Source organism: Oncorhynchus nerka, linkage group LG27, assembly GCF_034236695.1.
Source record: "Oncorhynchus nerka isolate Pitt River linkage group LG27, Oner_Uvic_2.0, whole genome shotgun sequence".
Lineage (NCBI taxonomy): Eukaryota > Metazoa > Chordata > Actinopteri > Salmoniformes > Salmonidae > Oncorhynchus > Oncorhynchus nerka.
The window spans coordinates 2,440,411-2,460,636 of record NC_088422.1 but is presented as its reverse complement, the minus strand read 5'-3'; the positions used below and the strand labels follow the sequence as shown (position 1 = coordinate 2,460,636).

Genomic DNA, 20,226 nt, shown 5'->3' with positions numbered 1-20,226 from the left:
GCTGGCTTTCTATCCATCTCCCTCCCGCTGGCTTTCTATCCATCTCCCTCCCTCCCGCTCCCCGCTGGCTTTCTATCTGTCTCCCTCCCTCCTGCTCCCCCCTGGCTTTCTATCCATCTCCCTCCCTCCCGCTCCCCCTGGCTTTCTATCAATCTCCCTCCCTCCCGCTCCCCCTGGCTTTCTATCAATCTCCCTCCCTCCCGCTCCCCCTGGCTTTCTATCAATCTCCCTCCCTCCCGCTCCCCCTGGCTTTCTATCAATCTCCCTCCCTCCCGCTCCCCGCTGGCTTTCTATCCATCTCCCTCCCTCCCACTGGCTTTCTATCCATCTCCTTCCCTCCCGCTGGCTTTCTATCCATCTCCCTCCCGCTCCCCGCTGGCTTTCTATCCATCTCCCTCCCGCTGTCTTTCTATCCATCTCCCTCCCGCTGGCTTTCTATCCATCTCCCTCCCGCTGGCTTTCTATCCATCTCCCTCCCTCCCGCTCCCCGCTGGCTTTCTATCTGTCTCCCTCCCTCCTGCTCCCCCTGGCTTTCTATCCATCTCCTCCCTCCCGCTCCCCCTGGCTTTCTATCAGTCTCCCTCCCTCCCGCTCCCCGCTGGCTTTCTATCCATCTCCCTCCCTCCCGCTCCCGCTGGCTTTCTATCCATCTCCCTCCCTCCCGCTCCCCCTGGCTTTCTATCCATCTCCCTCCCGCTCCCCCTGGCTTTCTATCCCTCTCCCTCCCCTCGCTCCCCCTGGCTTTCTATCCATCTCCCTCCTGCTCCCCCATGGCTTTCTATCCATCTCCCTCCCTCCCGCTCCCCCCTGGCTTTCTATCCATATCCCTCCCGCTCCCCGCTGGCTTTCTATCCATCTCCCTCCGCTCCCCACTGGCTTTCTATCCATCCCCCCGCTCCCCCTGGCTTTCTATCCATCTCCCTCCCTGCCGCTCCCCGCTGGCTTTCTATCCATCTCCCTCCTGCTCCCCGCTGGCTTTCTATCCATCTCCCTCCCGCTCCCCACTGGCTTTCTATCCATCTCCCTCCCGCTCCCCCTGGCTTTCTATCCATCTCCCTCCCACTCCCCCCTGGCTTTCTATCCATCTCCCTCCCTGCCGCTCCCCACTGGCTTTCTATCCATCTCCCTCCCTGCCGCTCCCCGCTGGCTTTCTATCCATCTCCCTCCCTCCTGCTCCCCCCTGGCTTTCTATCCATCTCCCTCCCGCTCCCCGCTGGCTTTCTATCCATCTCCCTCCCGCTCCCCGCTGGCTTTCTATCCATCTCCCTCCCTCCCCCTGGCTTTCTATCCATCTCCCTCCCTCCTAATCCCCCTGGCTTTCTATCCATCTTCCTCCCGCTCCCCGCTGGCTTTCTATCCATCTCCCTCCCGCTCCCCGCTGGCTTTCTATCCATCTCCCTCCCTCCCCCTGGCTTTCTATCCATCTCCCTCCCTCCCCCGCTGGCTTTCTATCCATCTCCCTCCCGCTCCCGCTGGCTTTCTATCCATCTCCCTCCCTCCCCCTGGCTTTCTATCCATCTCCCTCCCTCCCCCTGGCTTTCTATCCATCTCCCTCCCTCCCGCTCCCCGCTGGCTTTCTATCCATCTCCCTCCCTCCCGCTCCCCCTGGCTTTCTATCCATCTCCCGCCCGCTCCCCCTGGCTTTCTATCCATCTCCCTCCCTCCCGCTCCCCCTGGCTTTCTATCCATCTCCCTCCCGCTCCCCCTGGCTTTCTATCCATCTCCCTCCCTCCCGCTCCCCCTGGCTTTCTATCCATATCCCTCCCACTCCCCGCTGGCTTTCTATCCATCTCCCTCCCGCTCCCCACTGGCTTTCTATCCATCCCCCGCTCCCCCTGGCTTTCTATCCATCTCCCTCCCTGCCGCTCCCCGCTGGCTTTCTATCCATCTCCCTCCTGCTCCCCGCTGGCTTTCTATCCATCTCCCTCCCGCTCCCCACTGGCTTTCTATCCATCTCCCACCCGCTCCCCTGGCTTTCTATCCATCTCCCTCCCACTCCCCCTGGCTTTCTATCCATCTCCCTCCCTGCCGCTCCCCACTGGCTTTCTATCCATCTCCCTCCCTGCCGCTCCCCGCTGGCTTTCTATCCATCTCCCTCCCTCCCCGCTGGCTTTCTATCCATCTCCCTCCCGCTCCCCGCTGGCTTTCTATCCATCTCCCTCCCTCCCCCTGGCTTTCTATCCATCTCCCTCCCTCCCCCCTGGCTTTCTATCCATCTCCCTCCCTCCCCCTGGCTTTCTATCCATCTTCCTCCCGCTCCCCGCTGGCTTTCTGTCCATCTCCCCCCGCTCCCCGCTGGCTTTCTATCCATCTCTCTCCCTCCCGCTGGCTTTCTATCCATCTCCCTCCCTCCCTCCCGCTCCCCGCTGGCTTTCTATCCATCTCCCTCCCTCCCGCTCCCCGCTGGCTTTCTATCCATCTCCCTCCCTCCCGCTCCCCGCTGGCTTTCTATCCATCTCCCACCCGCTCCCCGCTGGCTTTCTATCCATCTCCCTCCCTCCCGCTCCCCCTGCCTTTCTATCCATCTCCCTCCCTCCCGCTCCCCGCTGGCTTTCTATCCATCTCCCTCCCTCCCGCTCCCCCTGGCTTTCTATCAATCTCCCTCCCTCCCGCTCCCCTGGCTTTCTATCCATCTCCCTCCCTCCCGCTCCCCCTGGCTTTCTATCCATCTCCCTCCCTCCTGCTCCCCCTGGCTTTCTATCCATATCCCTCCCACTCCCCGCTGGCTTTCTATCCATCTCCCTCCCGCTCCCCACTGGCTTTCTATCCATCCCCCCCGCTCCCCCTGGCTTTCTATCCATCTCCCTCCCTGCCGCTCCCCGCTGGCTTTCTATCCATCTTCCGCCTGCTCCCCCGCTGGCTTTCAATCCATCTCCCTCCCGCTCCCCACTGGCTTTCTATCCATCTCCCTCCCGCTCCCCCTGGCTTTCTATCCATCTCCCGCCCGCTCCCCCTGGCTTTCTATCCATCTCCCTCCCGCTCCCCCTGGCTTTCTATCCATCTCCCTCCCGCTCCCCCTGTTTTCTATCCACCTCCCTCCTGCCGCTCCCCACTGGCTTTCTATCCATCTCCCTCCCGCTCCCCCTGGCTTTCTATCCATCTCCCTCCCTGCCGCTCCCCCTGGCTTTCTATCCATCTCCCTCCCTGCCGCTCCCCGCTGGCTTTCTATCCATCTCCTCCCTGCCGCTCCCCCTGGCTTTCTATCCATCTCCCTCCCGCTCCCCCTGGTTTTCTATCCATCTCCCTCCCGCTCCCCGCTGGCTTTCTATCCATCTCCCTCCCTCCCCCCTGGCTTTCTATCCATCTCCCTCCCTCCCCCCTGGCTTTCTATCCATCTCCCTCCCTCCCCCTGGCTTTCTATCCATCTCCTCCCGCTCCCCGCTGGCTTTCTATCCATCTCCCTCCCTCCCACTCCCCCTGGCTTTCTATCCATCTCCCTCCCTCCTGCTCCCCCTGGCTTTCTATCCATATCCCTCCCACTCCCCGCTGGCTTTCTATCCATCTCCCTCCCGCTCCCCACTGGCTTTCTATCCATCCCCCCGCTCCCCGCTGGCTTTCTATCCATCTCCTCCTGCTCCCCCGCTGGCTTTCAATCCATCTCCCTCCCGCTCCCCACTGGCTTTCTATCCATCTCCCTCCCGCTCCCCCTGGCTTTCTATCCATCTCCCTCCCGCTCCCCCCTGGCTTTCTATCCATCTCCCTCCCGCTCCCCCTGGCTTTCTATCCATCTCCCTCCCGCTCCCCCTGTTTTCTATCCACCTCCCTCCCTGCCGCTCCCCACTGGCTTTCTATCCATCTCCTCCCGCTCCCCCTGGCTTTCTATCCATCTCCCTCCCTGCCGCTCCCCCTGGCTTTCTATCCATCTCCTCCCTGCCGCTCCCCGCTGGCTTTCTATCCATCTCCCTCCCTGCCGCTCCCCCTGGCTTTCTATCCATCTCCCTCCCGCTCCCCCTGGTTTTCTATCCATCTCCCTCCCGCTCCCCGCTGGCTTTCTATTCATCTCCCTCCCTCCCCCCTGGCTTTCTATCCATCTCCCTCCCTCCCCCTGGCTTTCTATCCATCTCCTCCCTCCCCCTGGCTTTCTATCCATCTCCCTCCCGCTCCCCGCTGGCTTTCTATCCATCTCCCGACCGCTCCCCGCTGGCTTTCTATCCATCTCTCTCCCTCCCGCTGGCTTTCTATCCATCTCCCTCCCTCCCTCCCGCTCCCCGCTGGCTTTCTATCCATCTCCCTCCCGCTCCCCGCTGGCTTTCTATCCATCTCCCTCCCGCCCGCTCCCCCTGGCTTTCTATCCATCTCCTCCCTCCCGCTCCCCCTGGCTTTCTATCCATCTCCCTCCCTCCCGCTCCCCCTGGCTTTCTATCCATCTCCCTCCCTCCCGCTCCCCCTGGCTTTCTATCCATCTCCCTCCCCCCGCTCCCCCCTGGCTTTCTATCCATCTCCCTCCCGCTCCCCCTGGCTTTCTATCCATCTCCCTCCCTCCCGCTCCCCCTGGCTTTCTATCCATCTCCCTCCCTCCTGCTCCCCCTGGCTTTCTATCCATATCCCTCCCGCTCCCCGCTGGCTTTCTATCCATCTCCCTCCCGCTCCCCACTGGCTTTCTATCCATCCCCCGCTCCCCCTGGCTTTCTATCCATCTCCCTCCCTGCCGCTCCCCGCTGGCTTTCTATCCATCTCCCACCCGCTCCCCCTGGCTTTCTATCCATCTCCCTCCCCCGCTCCCCCTGGCTTTCTATCCATCTCCCCCCGCTCCCCACTGGCTTTCTATCCATCCCCCGCTCCCCCTGGCTTTCTATCCATCTCCCTCCCTGCCGCTCCCCGCTGGCTTTCTATCCATCTCCCTCCCGCTCCCCCTGGCTTTCTATCCATCTCCCTCCCCCGCTCCCCCCTGGCTTTCTATCCATCTCCCACCCGCTCCCCCTGGCTTTCTATCCATCTCCCTCCCGCCTGCTCCCCCTGGCTTTCTATCCATATCCCTCCCGCTCCCCGCTGGCTTTCTATCCATCTCCCTCCCGCTCCCCACTGGCTTTCTATCCATCCCCCCCGCTCCCCCCTGGCTTTCTATCCATCTCCCTCCCTGCCGCTCCCCGCTGGCTTTCTATCCATCTCCCTCCTGCTCCCCGCTGGCTTTCTATCCATCTCCCTCCCGCTCCCCACTGGCTTTCTATCCATCTCCCTCCCGCTCCCCCTGGCTTTCTATCCATCTCCCTCCCGCTCCCCCTGGCTTTCTATCCATCTCCCTCCCGCTCCCCCTGGCTTTCTATCCATCTCCCTCCCTGCCGCTCCCCGCTGGCTTTCTATCCATCTCCCTCCCTGCCGCTCCCCCCTGGCTTTCTATCCATCTCCCACCCGCTCCCCCCTGGTTTTCTATCCATCTCCCTCCCTGCCGCTCCCCGCTGGCTTTCTGTCCATCTCCCTCCCTCCCGCTCCCTGAAGAACTGTTCCAGAACCCAAACGCAGTCCCTCAATGTTATTTTAGGCGTATGTTGCGCAGCTGGTGGCCAGCCATGGTCCAGGCAATATCAAAATGCACAGAAATAGGTTATATGACCAAAGATGCTCACGTGAGATTTATTTTTTTAAATTTATTTTTTTTTACCTTTATTTTACTAGGCAAGTCAGTTAAGAACAAATTCTTATTTTCAATGGCGGCCTAGGAACAGTGGGTTAACTGCCTGTTCAGGGGCAGAACGACAGATTTGTACCTTGTCAGCTCGGGTATTTGAACTTGCAACCTTCCGGTTACTAGTCCAACGCTCTAACCACTAGGCTACCCTGCCGCCCCATATGTTATATATTATCTCTATTACCGGGCTCTATCAGCCAATAGGATGGACTGTAGATGATCACGTGGGATGTTATATGTTATCTCTATTACCGGGCTCTATCAGCCAATAGGATGGACTGTAGATGCTCACGTGGGATGTTATATGTTATCTCTATTACCGGGCTCTATCAGCCAATAGGATGGACTGTAGATGCTCACGTGGGATGTTATATGTTATCTCTATTACCGGGCTCTATCAGCCAATAGGATGGACTGTAGATGATCACGTGAGATGTTATATATTATCTCTATTACCGGGCTCTATCAGCCAATAGGATGGACTGTAGATGCTCACGTGGGATGTTATATGTTATCTCTATTACCGGGCTCTATCAGCCAATAGGATGGACTGTAGATGCTCACGTGGGATGTTATATGTTATCTCTATTACCGGGCTCTATCAGCCAATAGGATGGACTGTAGATGCTCACGTGGGATGTTATATGTTATCTCTATTACCGGGCTCTATCAGCCAATAGGATGGACTGTAGATGATCACGTGGGATGTTATATGTTATCTCTATTACCGGGCTCTATCAGCCAATAGGATGGACTGTAGATGCTCACGTGGGATGTTATATGTTATCTCTATTACCGGGCTCTATCAGCCAATAGGATGGACTGTAGATGCTCACGTGGGATGTTATATGTTATCTCTATTACCGGGCTCTATCAGCCAATAGGATGGACTGTAGATGATCACGTGGGATGTTATATGTTATCTCTATTACCGGGCTCTATCAGCCAATAGGATGGACTGTAGATGCTCACGTGGGATGTTATATGTTATCTCTATTACCGGGCTCTATCAGCCAATAGGATGGACTGTAGATGCTCACGTGGGATGTTATGTTATCTCTATTACCGGGCTCTATCAGCCAATAGGATGGACTGTAGATGATCACGTGGGATGTTATATGTTATCTCTATTACCGGGCTCTATCAGCCAATAGGATGGACTGTAGATGCTCACGTGGGATGTTATATGTTATCTCTATTACCGGGCTCTATCAGCCAATAGGATGGACTGTAGATGCTCACGTGGGATGTTATATGTTATCTCTATTACCGGGCTCTATCAGCCAATAGGATGGACTGTAGATGATCACGTGGGATGTTATATGTTATATGTTATATGTTATATGTTATCTAAATACAATAAATAAAATAAATAATAATCAATATGTATTAGAAAGGTGTAACTATGGTAAATGCAAGATACATATTTTATTTTCAATGACGCTCAAATGTTTTGATTGCACCTCAACTTAAGTTGTTTTTTTAGTGGCCCTCAACTTCTTTCCATTATCAATATTTATTTACAGCCACTGTAGCAAACTACATCCTAATCATCTTTAAATTAATTTCCTGGGAAAGATAACTGCCACGTGATTCTCTGTCCAGCCTAGTCTTTTTCAATTAGACATACAGTGGGGCAAAAAGTATTTTGTCAGCCACCAATTGTGCAAGTTCTCCCACTTAAAACGATGAGGGAGGCCTGTCATTTTCATCATAGGTACACTTCAACTATGACAGACAAAATGAGAATCACATTGCTGGATTTTTAATGAATTTATTTGCAAATTATGGTGGAAAATAAGTATTTGGCCATCTACAAACAAGCAAGATTACTGGCTCTCACAGACCTGTAACTTCTTCTTTAAGAGGCTCCTCTGTCCTCCACTCGTTATCTGTATTAATGGCACCTGTTTGAACTTGTTATCAGTATAAAAGACACCTGTCCACAACCTCAAACAGTCACACTCCAAACTCCACTATGGCCAAGACCATAGAGCTGTCAAAGGACACCAGAAACCATAAATTGTAGACCTGCACCAGGCTGGGAAGACTGAATTATTAGGAAATGGAAGACATACAAGACCACTGATAATCTCCCTCGATCTGGGGCTCCACGCAAGATCTCACCCCATGGGGTCAAAATGATCACAAGAACGGTGAGCAAAAATCCCAGAACCACATGGGGGGACCTGCAGAGAGCCTGGAACCAAAGTAACAAAGCCTACCATCAGTAACACACTACGCCGCCAGGGACTCAAATCCTGCAGTGCCAGACGTGTCCTCCTGCTTAAGCCAATACATGTCCAGGCCCATCTGAAGTTTGCTAGAGAGCATTTGGATGATCCAGAAGAAGATTGGGAGAATGTTAGATGAAACCAAAATATAACTTTTTGGTAAAAACTCAACTCGTCGTGTTTGGAGGACAAAGAATGCTGAGTTGCATCCAAAGAACACCATACCTACTGTGAAGCACGGGAGTGGAAACATCATGCTTTGGGGCTGTTTTTCCGCAAAGGGACCAGGACGACTGATCCGTGTAAAGGAAAGAATGAATGGGGCCATGTATCGTGAGATTTTGAGTGAAAACCTCCTTCCATCAGAAAGGGCATTGAAGATGAAACGTGGCTGGGTCTTTCAGCATGACAATGATCCCAAACACACCGCCCGGGCAACGAAGGAGTGGCTTCGTAAGAAGCATTTCAAGGTCCTGGAGTGGCCTAGCCAGTCTCCAGATCTCAACCCCATAGAAAATCTTTCGAGGGAGTTGAAAGTCCGTGTTGCCCAGCAACAGCCCCAAAACATCACTGCTCTAGAGGAGATCTGCATGGAGGAATGGGCCAAAATACCAGCAACAGTGTGTGAAAACCTTGTGAAGACTTACAGAAAATGTTTGACCTCTTGTCATTGCCAACAAAGGGTATATAACAAAGTATTGAGATAAACTTTTGTTATTGACCAAATACTTATTTTCCACCATAATTTGCAAATAAATTCATTAAAAATCCTACAATGTGATTTTCTGGATTTTTTCTCCAATTTTGTCTGTCATAGTTGAAGTGTACCCATGATGAAAATTACAGGCCTCTCTCATCTTTTTAAGTGGGAGAACTTGCACAATTGGTGGCTAACAAGCCGGCTCCCAACGTTCACCTACAATGACCAATCACTAGAAGACCAATCACGAACGACCAATCACTAGAAGACAGAATAGGAGGTGGTGTGCGAATGGGCGGGAGGCGTCGAGGCTAAACCGCCTAGGCCTCTCTCCCTGGCACATCTAAAACCATAAGCCCCATCGACCTCCACAGCCTCAAATTCTGAGATATTTACCTATTTTTTTAACTCTATTGAACTGCCACTTCATTACAATGGATTTAATAGCAAAGACATCAAATTGTGTGGAGGACTAAACACCAGGGCGCTGCTATAACTTATCGAATTTCCTGCCTGCAATTACATCAGCAAACGGCCCCTCTATTTACCTGTGTAGACAACTCCATCTATTTCTATTGACATGTTGAAGCTGCTAATGCCGCTGGTAGACAGGTTCAATGGAGTCTCTTGTCTGTCATCTGTCAAGAGGAGAGAGAGAGGAAAACTCAATATCAGCATTTAGAAAGGGAAGACAAGGAGCAGGAGAGGAGCGCTCGGGCAGAGTATCGGCGATAACTCCTAGAGTGACAGGGTAAGGAGCAGTTTATTAAAAAAGAGAGAGAGAGAGAGAGAGAGAGAGAGAGAGAGAGAGAGAGAGAGCGCGCTGTCAACAGATGTAGCAGTGATTTGTACATGTCAGTAATGGCCAGTGGGTTATCTCCCTGAGGAGACTGTGTCAGACGGATGAATCATAGCAGACAGGCAGGCAAGAGGACTTGGATAGTAGTGTACTTGTGAAAACCAGGCTTGGCGTGCAGTGATACAATCTTCTCCCAAATAGAAACAAAAACAAAACAAAATGATAATAACATTACACACACGGTTTAATTTCAGTTTAAATATCAAAATCATTCATTTGATATTACTGTATCATTTAATAGTTTAGATTTTAAAACCTTTATTTCGTAGCAGCATCACTATTACCAGAACATTTTGCAGGTGCAGCTTGTCGTATTTAATAATAGTGTTTTGATGTCATCTGTAAATGAGTGTTTATATGTTGGGTTCTAGCCCAGCCAGACTGGTCGGTCGGCCAGTATAGGAATTTACCAGTGAAAGATTCTGACTCATCCTACCATTTAAGCTTCAGAGCAAAGCCCACTATTATAATTAATGCCTGAGAGGCAGTCATGTAGAGAGAGAGAGATGAAACCACACCTGAGCAGATAGGCCCCTCATTCTTCCTTTAGGCTCTTTTACTCAGTAAAGTATGACTTGTGTCTTGACGTAAGAACCATCAACAGAGCGGGCGGGCGGCCGGGCTGCAGGTTCTGACTCATGACATCTAGTATTTTCCCCCTTCTGATAACGTAGCAGTATTTCTTCACAACAGTCATCAGACAGCAGACGGCAGATTGTATGATTCATGTTTACGACAGTGGCTCATGGAATTTCACAATGATACGCCAACTATCATATGGTGAAATACCATTACTTGCCGTGGACATACCACCAGCTATGCTACACAGCTAAACCCCCCCCCAGGTATATAACAGTATCAGTGACGCACCAAGCACATGTCGGTAGAGGAATACCAAGCACCTGTTGTATATAAATCACTCAGTTAATGAAGTCCTACACCTCCAACCTACAGATACACAACATAATGAGTCAAGGATACGGTGTTATTTTTGGGGTGGAGGGGGTGTGTGTGTGTGTGTGTGGGGGGGGTTATATTCAACTCTTAACAACTTGATAGCACAAACGCAGGTGAAATTGGGGTTTATCTCGATATTAAGCAAGTGGGTTTAGGGTGTGTTACAGGGGCCTTATCTCTAAATTACACTCACTGATCTCCAAGTGCTCCTCTGTGTGTTTTGAAATGATGCATGAGTGAATCACAGGTAAACATTACAGCACTGGACCTAATGACAGATAGACGTGTTGATTGGTCTCATTAATAAAGTAACTGTGTTGATTGGTCTCATTAATAATAACATAACTGTGTTGATTGGTCTCATTAATAATAAAGTAACTGTGTTGATTGGTCTCATTAATAATAACATAACTGTGTTGATTGGTCTCATTAATAATAAAGTAACTGTGTTGATTGGTCTCATTAATAATAACATAACTGTGTTGATTGGTCTCATTAATAATAACATAACTGTGTTGATTGGTCTCATTAATAATAAAGTAACTGTGTTGATTGGTCTCATTAATTAATTGGTCAATTAAAAGTAACTGTGTTGATTGGGTAACTGTGTTGATTGGTCTCATTAATAATAAAGTAACTGTGTTGATTGGTCTCATTAATAATAAAGTAACTGTGTTGATTGGTCTCATTAATAATAAAGTAACTGTGTTGATTGGTCACATTAATAATAAAGTAACTGTGTTGATTGGTCTCATTAATAATAAAGTAACTGTGTTGATTGGTCTCATTAATAATAAAGTAACTGTGTTGATTGGTCTCATTAATAACGTACCTGTGTTGATTGGTCACATTAATAACGTAACTGTGTTGATTGGTCTCATTAATAATAACGTAACTGTGTTGATTGGTCTCATTAATAATAAAGTAACTGTGTTGATTGGTCTCATCGCTCAGCCTCTCAGCCATATAGATACAATACACATGTCATTTAATAATATGCGTTTGAAAGTGAATAAAGTGTTATATTACCTCTCATCCTCTCACCTCCGTTGTTTAACTTGATGGGCAGCTGCGTTGCCATGGCGAGGAGGTTCTGCTGCAGCGCATGCTGCATGAGCCTCTGTTGATCCATCGACATCCTCTTCTTCTCCGGCGGCTCCCCGCTCTCCGGCGGCTCCGACGCTGCAGCCGCCCCGTGGTGCCCTCCCAGAGACATCTCCCCAACACGGCCCGGCAGACCTCCCGACATCGGGCCGTCCTCTGAGGGAACACAAAGAAAAAAGATACTTTATTGATTTACTGTACATTTTTTCTTTCATTCACATCTCAGAAATGCGTCTTTTGTTTTCAACCCCAGAATGAACATTCTGTAGGCTACTGTAGACATGGTCACAAACTGATTATGGATGGCAGTAGAAGTGATTATAGATGGCAGTAGAAGTGATTGTAGATGGCAGTAGAAGTGATTGTAGATGGCAGTAGAAGTGATTATAGATGGCAGTAGAAGTGATTATAGATGGCAGTAGAAGTGATTGTAGATGGCAGTAGAAGTGATTATAGATGGCAGTAGAAGTGATTATAGATGGCAGTAGAAGTGATTATAGATGGCAGTAGAAGTGATTGTAGATGGCAGTAGATGTGATTGTAGATGGCAGTAGAAGTGAGTATAGATGGCAGTAGAAGTGATTGTAGATGGCAGTAGAAGTGATTGTAGATGGCAGTAGAAGTGATTATAGATGGCAGTAGAAGTGATTATAGATGGCAGTAGAAGTGATTGTAGATGGCAGTAGAAGTGATTATAGATGGCAGTAGAAGTGATTGTAGATGGCAGTAGAAGTGATTGTAGATGGCAGTAGAAGTGATTGTAGATGGCAGTAGAAGTGTTTGTAGATGGCAGTAGAAGTGATTGTAGATGGCAGTAGAAGTGATTGTAGATGGCAGTAGAAGTGATTATAGATGACAGTAGAAGTGATTATAGATGGCAGTAGAAGTGATTATAGATGGCGGTAGAAGTGATTGTAGATGGCAGTAGAAGTGATTATAGATGGCAGTAGAAGTGATTATAGATGGCAGTAGAAGTGATTATAGATGGCAGTAGAAGTGATTGTAGATGGCAGTAGAAGTGATTATAGATGGCAGTAGAAGTGATTATAGATGGCAGTAGAAGTGATTATAGATGGCAGTAGAAGTGATTGTAGATGGCAGTAGAAGTGATTGTAGATGGCAGTAGAAATGATTATAGATGGCAGTAGAAGTGATTGTAGATGGCAGTAGAAGTGATTATAGATGGCAGTAGAAGTGATTATAGATGGCAGTAGAAGTGATTATAGATGGCAGTAGAAGTGATTATAGATGGCAGTAGAAATGATTATAGATGGCAGTAGAAGTGATTATAGACGGCAGTAGAAGTGATTATAGATGGCAGTAGAAGTGATTATAGATGGCAGTAGAAGTGATTATAGACGGCAGTAGAAGTGATTATAGACGGCAGTAGAAGTGATTGTAGATGGCAGTAGAAGTGATTATAGATGGCAGTAGAAGTGATTATAGATGGCAGTAGAAGTGGTTGTAGATGGCAGTAGAAGTGATTATAGATGGCAGTAGAAGTGATTATAGATGGCAGTAGAAGTGATTGTAGATGGCAGTAGAAGTGATTGTAGATGGCAGTAGAAATGATTATAGATGGCAGTAGAAGTGATTGTAGATGGCAGTAGAAGTGATTATAGATGGCAGTAGAAGTGATTATAGATGGCAGTAGAAGTGATTATAGACGGCAGTAGAAGTGATTATAGATGGCAGTAGAAGTGATTATAGACGGCAGTAGAAGTGATTATAGATGGCAGTAGAAGTGATTATAGATGGCAGTAGAAGTGATTATAGATGGCAGTAGAAGTGATTATAGATGGCAGTAGAACCATTAAGGATCTCACTAATGGTTATAGATGGCAGTAGAAGTGATTATAGATGGCAGTAGAAGTGATTGTAGATGGCAGTAGAAGTGATTATAGATGGCAGTAGAAGTGATTATAGATGGCAGTAGAAGTGATTGTAGATGGCAGTAGAAGTGATTGTAGATGGCAGTAGAAGTGATTATAGATGGCAGTAGAAGTGATTATAGATGGCAGTAGAAGTGATTATAGATGGCAGTAGAAATGATTATAGATGGCAGTAGAAGTGATTATAGACGGCAGTAGAAGTGATTATAGATGGCAGTAGAAGTGATTATAGATGGCAGTAGAAGTGATTATAGACGGCAGTAGAAGTGATTATAGATGGCAGTAGAAACATTAAGGATCTCACTAATGGTTATAGATGGCAGTAGAAGTGATTATAGATGGCAGTAGAAGTGATTGTAGATGGCAGTAGAAGTGATTATAGATGGCAGTAGAAGTGATTGTAGATGGCAGTAGAAGTGATTATAGATGGCAGTAGAAGTGATTATAGATGGCAGTAGAAGTGATTATGGATGGCAGTAGAAGTGATTATAGATGGCAGTAGAAGTGATTATAGATGGCAGTAGAAGTGATTATAGATGGCAGTAGAAGTGATTATAGATGGCAGTAGAAGTGATTGTAGATGGCAGTAGAAGTGATTTTAGATGGCAGTAGAAGTGATTGTAGATGGCAGTAGAAATGATTATAGATGGCAGTAGAAGTGATTGTAGATGGCAGTAGATGTGATTATAGATGGCAGTAGAAGTGATTATAGATGGCAGTAGAAGTGATTATAGATGGCAGTAGAAGTGATTATAGATGGCAGTAGAAATGATTATAGATGGCAGTAGAAGTGATTATAGACGGCAGTAGAAGTGATTATAGATGGCAGTAGAAGTGATTGTAGATGGCAGTAGAAGTGATTGTAGATGGCAGTAGAAGTGATTATAGATGGCAGTAGAAGTGATTATAGATGGCAGTAGAAGTGATTATAGATGGCAGTAGAACCATTAAGGATCTCACTAATGGTTATAGATGGCAGTAGAAGTGATTATAGATGGCAGTAGAAGTGATTGTAGATGGCAGTAGAAGTGATTATAGATGGCAGTAGAAGTGATTATAGATGGCAGTAGAAGTGATTGTAGATGGCAGTAGAAGTGATTGTAGATGGCAGTAGAAGTGATTATAGATGGCAGTAGAAGTGATTATAGATGGCAGTAGAAGTGATTATAGATGGCAGTAGAAATGATTATAGATGGCAGTAGAAGTGATTATAGACGGCAGTAGAAGTGATTATAGATGGCAGTAGAAGTGATTATAGATGGCAGTAGAAGTGATTATAGACGGCAGTAGAAGTGATTATAGATGGCAGTAGAAACATTAAGGATCTCACTAATGGTTATAGATGGCAGTAGAGTGATTATAGATGGCAGTAGAAGTGATTATAGATAGAAGTGATTGTAGATGGCAGTAGAAGTGATTATAGATGGCAGTAGAAGTGATTGTAGATGGCAGTAGAAGTGATTATAGATGGCAGTAGAAGTGATTATAGATGGCAGTAGAAGTGATTATGGATGGCAGTAGAAGTGATTATAGATGGCAGTAGAAGTGATTATAGATGGCAGTAGAAGTGATTATAGATGGCAGTAGAAATGATTATAGATGGCAGTAGAAGTGATTATAGATGGCAGTAGAAGTGATTATAGATGGCAGTAGTGATAGATGATTGATTATAGATGGCAGTAGAAGTGATTGTAGATGGCAGTAGAAGTGATTATAGATGGCAGTAGAAGTGATTATAGATGGCAGTAGAAGTGATTGTAGATGGCAGTAGAAATGATTATAGATGGCAGTAGAAATGATTGTAGATGGCAGTAGAAGTGATTATAGATGGCAGTAGAAGTGATTGTAGATGGCAGTAGAAGTGATTGTAGAGAAGTGATTGTAGATGGCAGTAGAAGTGATTATCGATGGCAGTAGAAGTGATTGTAGATGGCAGTAGAAGTGATTGTAGATGGCAGTAGAAGTGATTGTAGATGGCAGTAGAAGTGATTATAGATGGCAGTAGAAGTGATTATAGATGACAGTAGAAGTGATTATAGATGGCATTAGAAGTGATTGTAGATGGCAGTAGAAGTGATTATAGATGGCAGTAGAAGTGATTGTAGATGGCAGTAGAAGTGATTATAGATGGCAGTAGAAGTGATTATAGATGGCAGTAGAAGTGATTATAGATGGCAGTAGAAGTGATTATAGATGGCAGTAGAAGTGATTATAGATGGCAGTAGAAGTGATTATAGATGGCAGTAGAAGTGATTGTAGATGGCAGTAGAAGTGATTATAGATGGCAGTAGAAGTGATTGTAGATGGCAGTAGAAGTGATTATAGATGGCAGTAGAAGTGATTATAGATGGCAGTAGAAGTGATTATAGATGGCAGTAGAAGTGATTATAGATGGCAGTAGAAGTGATTATAGATGGCAGTAGAAGTGATTGTAGATGGCAGTAGAAGTGATTATAGATGGCAGTAGAAGTGATTATAGATGACAGTAGAAGTGATTATAGATGGCAGTAGAAGTGATTATAGATGGCAGTAGAAGTGATTGTAGATGGCAGTAGAAGTGATTGTAGATGGCAGTAGAAGTGATTATAGATGGCAGTAGAAACATTAAGGATCTCACTAATGGTTATACTCTGGGTTGACATTCAAACTTTGTGGGAAATTATAACATGAGCAGCCAAAACATGAGAGGATAATTTTTTTTACAAGGAAATCAAATTTCATAAGCATTGTGTGTTCACTCTATCCTGTGTTTAAAATGTCATTACATTCACCAGTCAGGCAGGTCACAGCATTGTGCCTGAAACATTAAGACACACACACACACAAACAGGCATTTGTCCTCTTTCATCTTAGTGACCCCCCAAAAGAATGCCATCCCTATGGTAGCCTGGGTGCCGGTCTGTTTGTGGCTTATTGCCTTAAAGAGTGAAAAATATTTGGCTATAGAGTACAAACAGACTGGTACTTGGGATATCCTTATGGCGCAATACCACAAGCTGCAACTCACACTGCTCTCTATCTCTCTCACCTTACCCCTCTCTCTCTCACCTTCCCCCCTCTCTCTCGCCCCCCCCCCCCTCTCTCTCTCTCTCTCTCTCTCTCCTTCCCCCCTCTCTCTCTCTCTCTCACCTTCCCCCTCTCTCTCGTTCTCCCCCTCTCTCTCTCTCTCCTTCCCCCTCTCTCTCGCTCCCCCTCCTTCCCCCCTCTCTCTCTCTGTCTCTCTCTATCTCTCCCTCTCTCTCCCCTCCCCCTCTCTCGCTCTCTCTCCCCTCTCTCTCCTCCCCCCCTCTCTCTCTCTCTCCTCCCCCCTCTCTCTCTCTCCTTCTCCCCTCTCTCTCTCTTGCTCGCTCCCCCTCTCTCTCTCTCTCTCCTTCCCCTCTCTCTCTCTCTCTCTCTCACCTTCCCCCTCTCTCTCGTTCTCCCCCTCTCTCTCTCTCTCTCCTTCCCTCTCTCTCTCGCCCCCCTCCTTCCCCTCTCTCTCTCTCTGTCTCTATCTCTCCCTCTCTCTCCCCTCCCCCTCTCTCGCTCTCTCTCTCTCTCTCCTCCCCCTCTCTCTCTCTCTCGTTCTCCCCCCTCTCTCTCGCTCCCCCTCTCTCCTTCCCCCTCTCTCTCTCTCTGTCTCTCTCTATCTCTCCCTCTATCTCCCCTCCCCCTCTCTCGCTCTCTCTCTCTCTCTCTCTCCTCCCCACCTCTCTCTCTCTCCTTCCCCCTCTCTCTCTCTTGCTCGCTCCCCCTCTCTCTCTCTTTCGCCTTCTCAATTCAGTTCAATACAATTCAAAAGGCTTTATTGGCATTAGAAACATATGTTTACATTACCAAAGCAAGTTAAATAAACAATAAACAATTAACAGTAAACATCTCACACTTCAAATGTCATATTCTGGCTATGTACAGTGTTATAATGATGTCAAAATAGTTCAAGTACAGTCGTGGCCAAAAGTTTGAAGAATGACACAAATATGAATTTCCACAAAATGTGCTGCTTCAGTGTCATTAGATATTTTTGTCAGATGTTACTATGGAATACTGAAGTATAATTACAAGCATTTCATAAGTGTCAAAGGCTTTTATTGACAATTACATGAAGTTGATGCAAAGAGTCAATATTTGCAGTGTTGACCCTTCTTTTTCAAGACCTCTGCAATCCGCCCTGGCATGCTGTCAATTAACTTCTGGGCCACATCCTGACTGATGGCAGACCATTCTTGCATAATCAATGCTTGGAGTTTGTCAGAATTTGTGGGTTTCTGTTTGTCCACCCGCTTCTTGAGGATTGACCACAAGTTCTCAATGGGATTAAGGTCTGGGGAGTTTCCTGGCCATGGATCCAAAATATCGATGTTTTGTTCCCCGAGCCACTTAGTCATCACTTTTGCCTTATGGCAAGGTGCTCCATCATGCTGGAAAAGGCTTTGTTCGTCACCAAACTGTTCTTGGATGATTGGGAGAAGTTTCTCTCAGAGGATGTGTTGGTACCAGTCTTTATTCATAGCTGTGTTCTTAGGCAAAATTGTGAGTGAGCCCACTCACTTGGCTGAGAAGCAACCCCACACATGAATGGTCTCAGGATGCTTTACTGTTGGCATGACACAGGATTGATGGTAACGCTCACCTTGTCTTCTCCGGACAAGCTTTTTTTCGGATGCCCCAAACAATCGGAAAGGGGATTCATCAGAAAAAATTACTTTACCCCAGTCCTCAGCAGTCCAATCCCTGTACCTTTTGCAGAATATCATTCTGTCCCTGATTTTTTTCCTGGAGAGAAGTGGCTTCTTTACTGCCCTTCTTGACACCAGGCCATCCTCCAAAAGTCTTCGCCTCACTGTGCCTGCAGATGCACTCACACCTGCTGCCATTCCTGAGCAAGCTCTGTACTGGTGGTGCCCCGATCCCGCAGCTGAATCAACTTTAGGACAGTCCTGGTGCTTGCTGGACTTTCTTGGGCGCCCTGAAGCCATCTTCACAACAATTGAACCACTCTCCTTGAAGTTCTTGATGATCAGATAAATGGTTGATTTAGGTGCAATCTTACTGTCAGCTATATCCTTGCCTGTGAAGCCCTTTTTGTGCAAAGCAATGATGACTGCACATGTTTCCTTGCAGGTAACCATAGTTGACAGAGGAAGAACAATGATTACAAGCATCACCCTCCTTTTGAAGGTTCCAGTCTGTTATTCAAACTCAATCAGCATGACAGAGTGATCTCCAGCCTTGTCCTCGTCAACACTCACACCTGTGTTAGGAAGTGCAGCTCAGTTTCCACCTCCATTTCGTGGGCAGTGTGCACATAACCTGTCTTCTCTTGAGAACCAGTATGCCTATAGCAGCCTCTCTCAATAGCAAGGCTATGCTCACTGAGTCTGTACATAGTCAAACCTTGCCTTTAATTTTGGGTCAGTCACAGTGGTCAGGTGTTGCTGTCCTGGGGCTCTGTGGGGTCTGTTTGTGTTTGTGAACAGAGCTCCAGGACCAGCTTGCTTAGGGGACTCTTCTCCAGGTTCATCTCTCTGTAGGTGATGGCTTTGTTAATAGAAGGTTTGAAAAGGTTCACTTCCTTTTAGGCGGTTGTAGAATTTAATCACTCTTTTCTGGATTTTGATCATTAGCGGGTATCGGCCTAATTCTGCTCTGCATGCATTATTTGGTGTTTTACGTTGTACACCGAGGATATTTGAGCAAATTTGTCAATTTGGTGTTTGTCCCATTTTGTGAAAATGCCTCAGGACTACCTTGCATGATGACTCCTTGCTGTCCCCAGTCAACCTGGCCATACTGCTGCTCCAGTTTCAACTGTTCTGCCTGCGGCTATGGAACCCTGACCTGTTCACCGGACGTGCTACCTGTCCCAGACCTGCTGTTTTCAACTCTCTAGAGACAGCAGGAGTGGTAGAGATACTCTGAATGATCGGCTATGAAAAGCCAACTGACATTTACCCCTGATGTGCTAACCTGTTGCACGCTCGACAACTACTGTGATTATTATTATTTGACCATGCTGGTCATTTATGAACATTTGAACATCTTGGCCATGTTCTGTTATAATCGCCACCCGGCACAGCCAGAAGAGGCCTGGCCACCCCTCATAGCCTGGTTCTTCTCTAGGTTTTGGCCTCTCTAGGGAGTTTTTCCTAGCCACCATGCTTCTACACCTGCATTGTGTAGATTGGGGTTTTAGGCTGTGTTTCTGTACAGCACTTTGAGATATCAGCTGATGTAAGAAGGGAAATATAAATATATTTTACTTTGACTATTTTACTTTATTTTATTTTTGGCAGTGAAACGAGGCTACTCAGGTGAGAAAAAAACTATTTGAAAATGTTAATGTTTTTTTGGTAAAAATATTATTTGTATTTCATTATAAAAAGACATAAATGTGAATCACATTTTTATTTTGCGTACCCCCGATGGCATTGTGCGTACCCCTGGGGGTATACCCAGTTTGAGAATACCTGCTCCAGGGCAACGGTGTCTAGATGGAATTTGTATTTGTGGTCCTGGCAACTAGACCTTTTTTGGAACACCATTATTTTGGTCTTACTGAGATTTACTGTCAGGGCCGAAGTCAGACAGAATCTGTGTAGAAGATCTAGATGCTGCTGTAGGTCCTCCTTGGTTGGGGACAGAAGCACCAGATCATCAGCAAACAGTAGACATTTGACTTCAGATTCTAGTAGGTCGAGGCAGGGTGCTGCAGACTGTTGTAGTGCCCTCGCCAATTCGTTGATATACAGTGCCTTGCGAAAGTATTCGGCCTTTCGCAAGGCACTGTATATGTTGAAGAGGGTGGGGCTTAAACTGCATCCCTGTCTCACCCCACGGCCCTGTGGAAAGAAATGTGTGTTTTTGCCAATTTT

General features: G+C 47.3%; 1 protein-coding gene across 1 annotated transcript in view; it reads right to left on the bottom strand.

Moving 5' to 3' along the window:
• Positions 1-20,226, bottom strand: part of LOC115127521 (AT-rich interactive domain-containing protein 3A-like) — a 215,590-nt gene that overhangs the window by 11,643 nt on the left and 183,721 nt on the right. Inside the window, exons 7-8 of the mRNA XM_065011318.1 lie at positions 11,406-11,636; positions 9,109-9,198 (exon numbers count right to left, since the gene is read on the bottom strand). Of these exons, the coding sequence (XP_064867390.1) occupies positions 9,109-9,198; positions 11,406-11,636 (321 nt within the window). The remainder of the gene's footprint in view (positions 1-9,108; positions 9,199-11,405; positions 11,637-20,226) is intronic.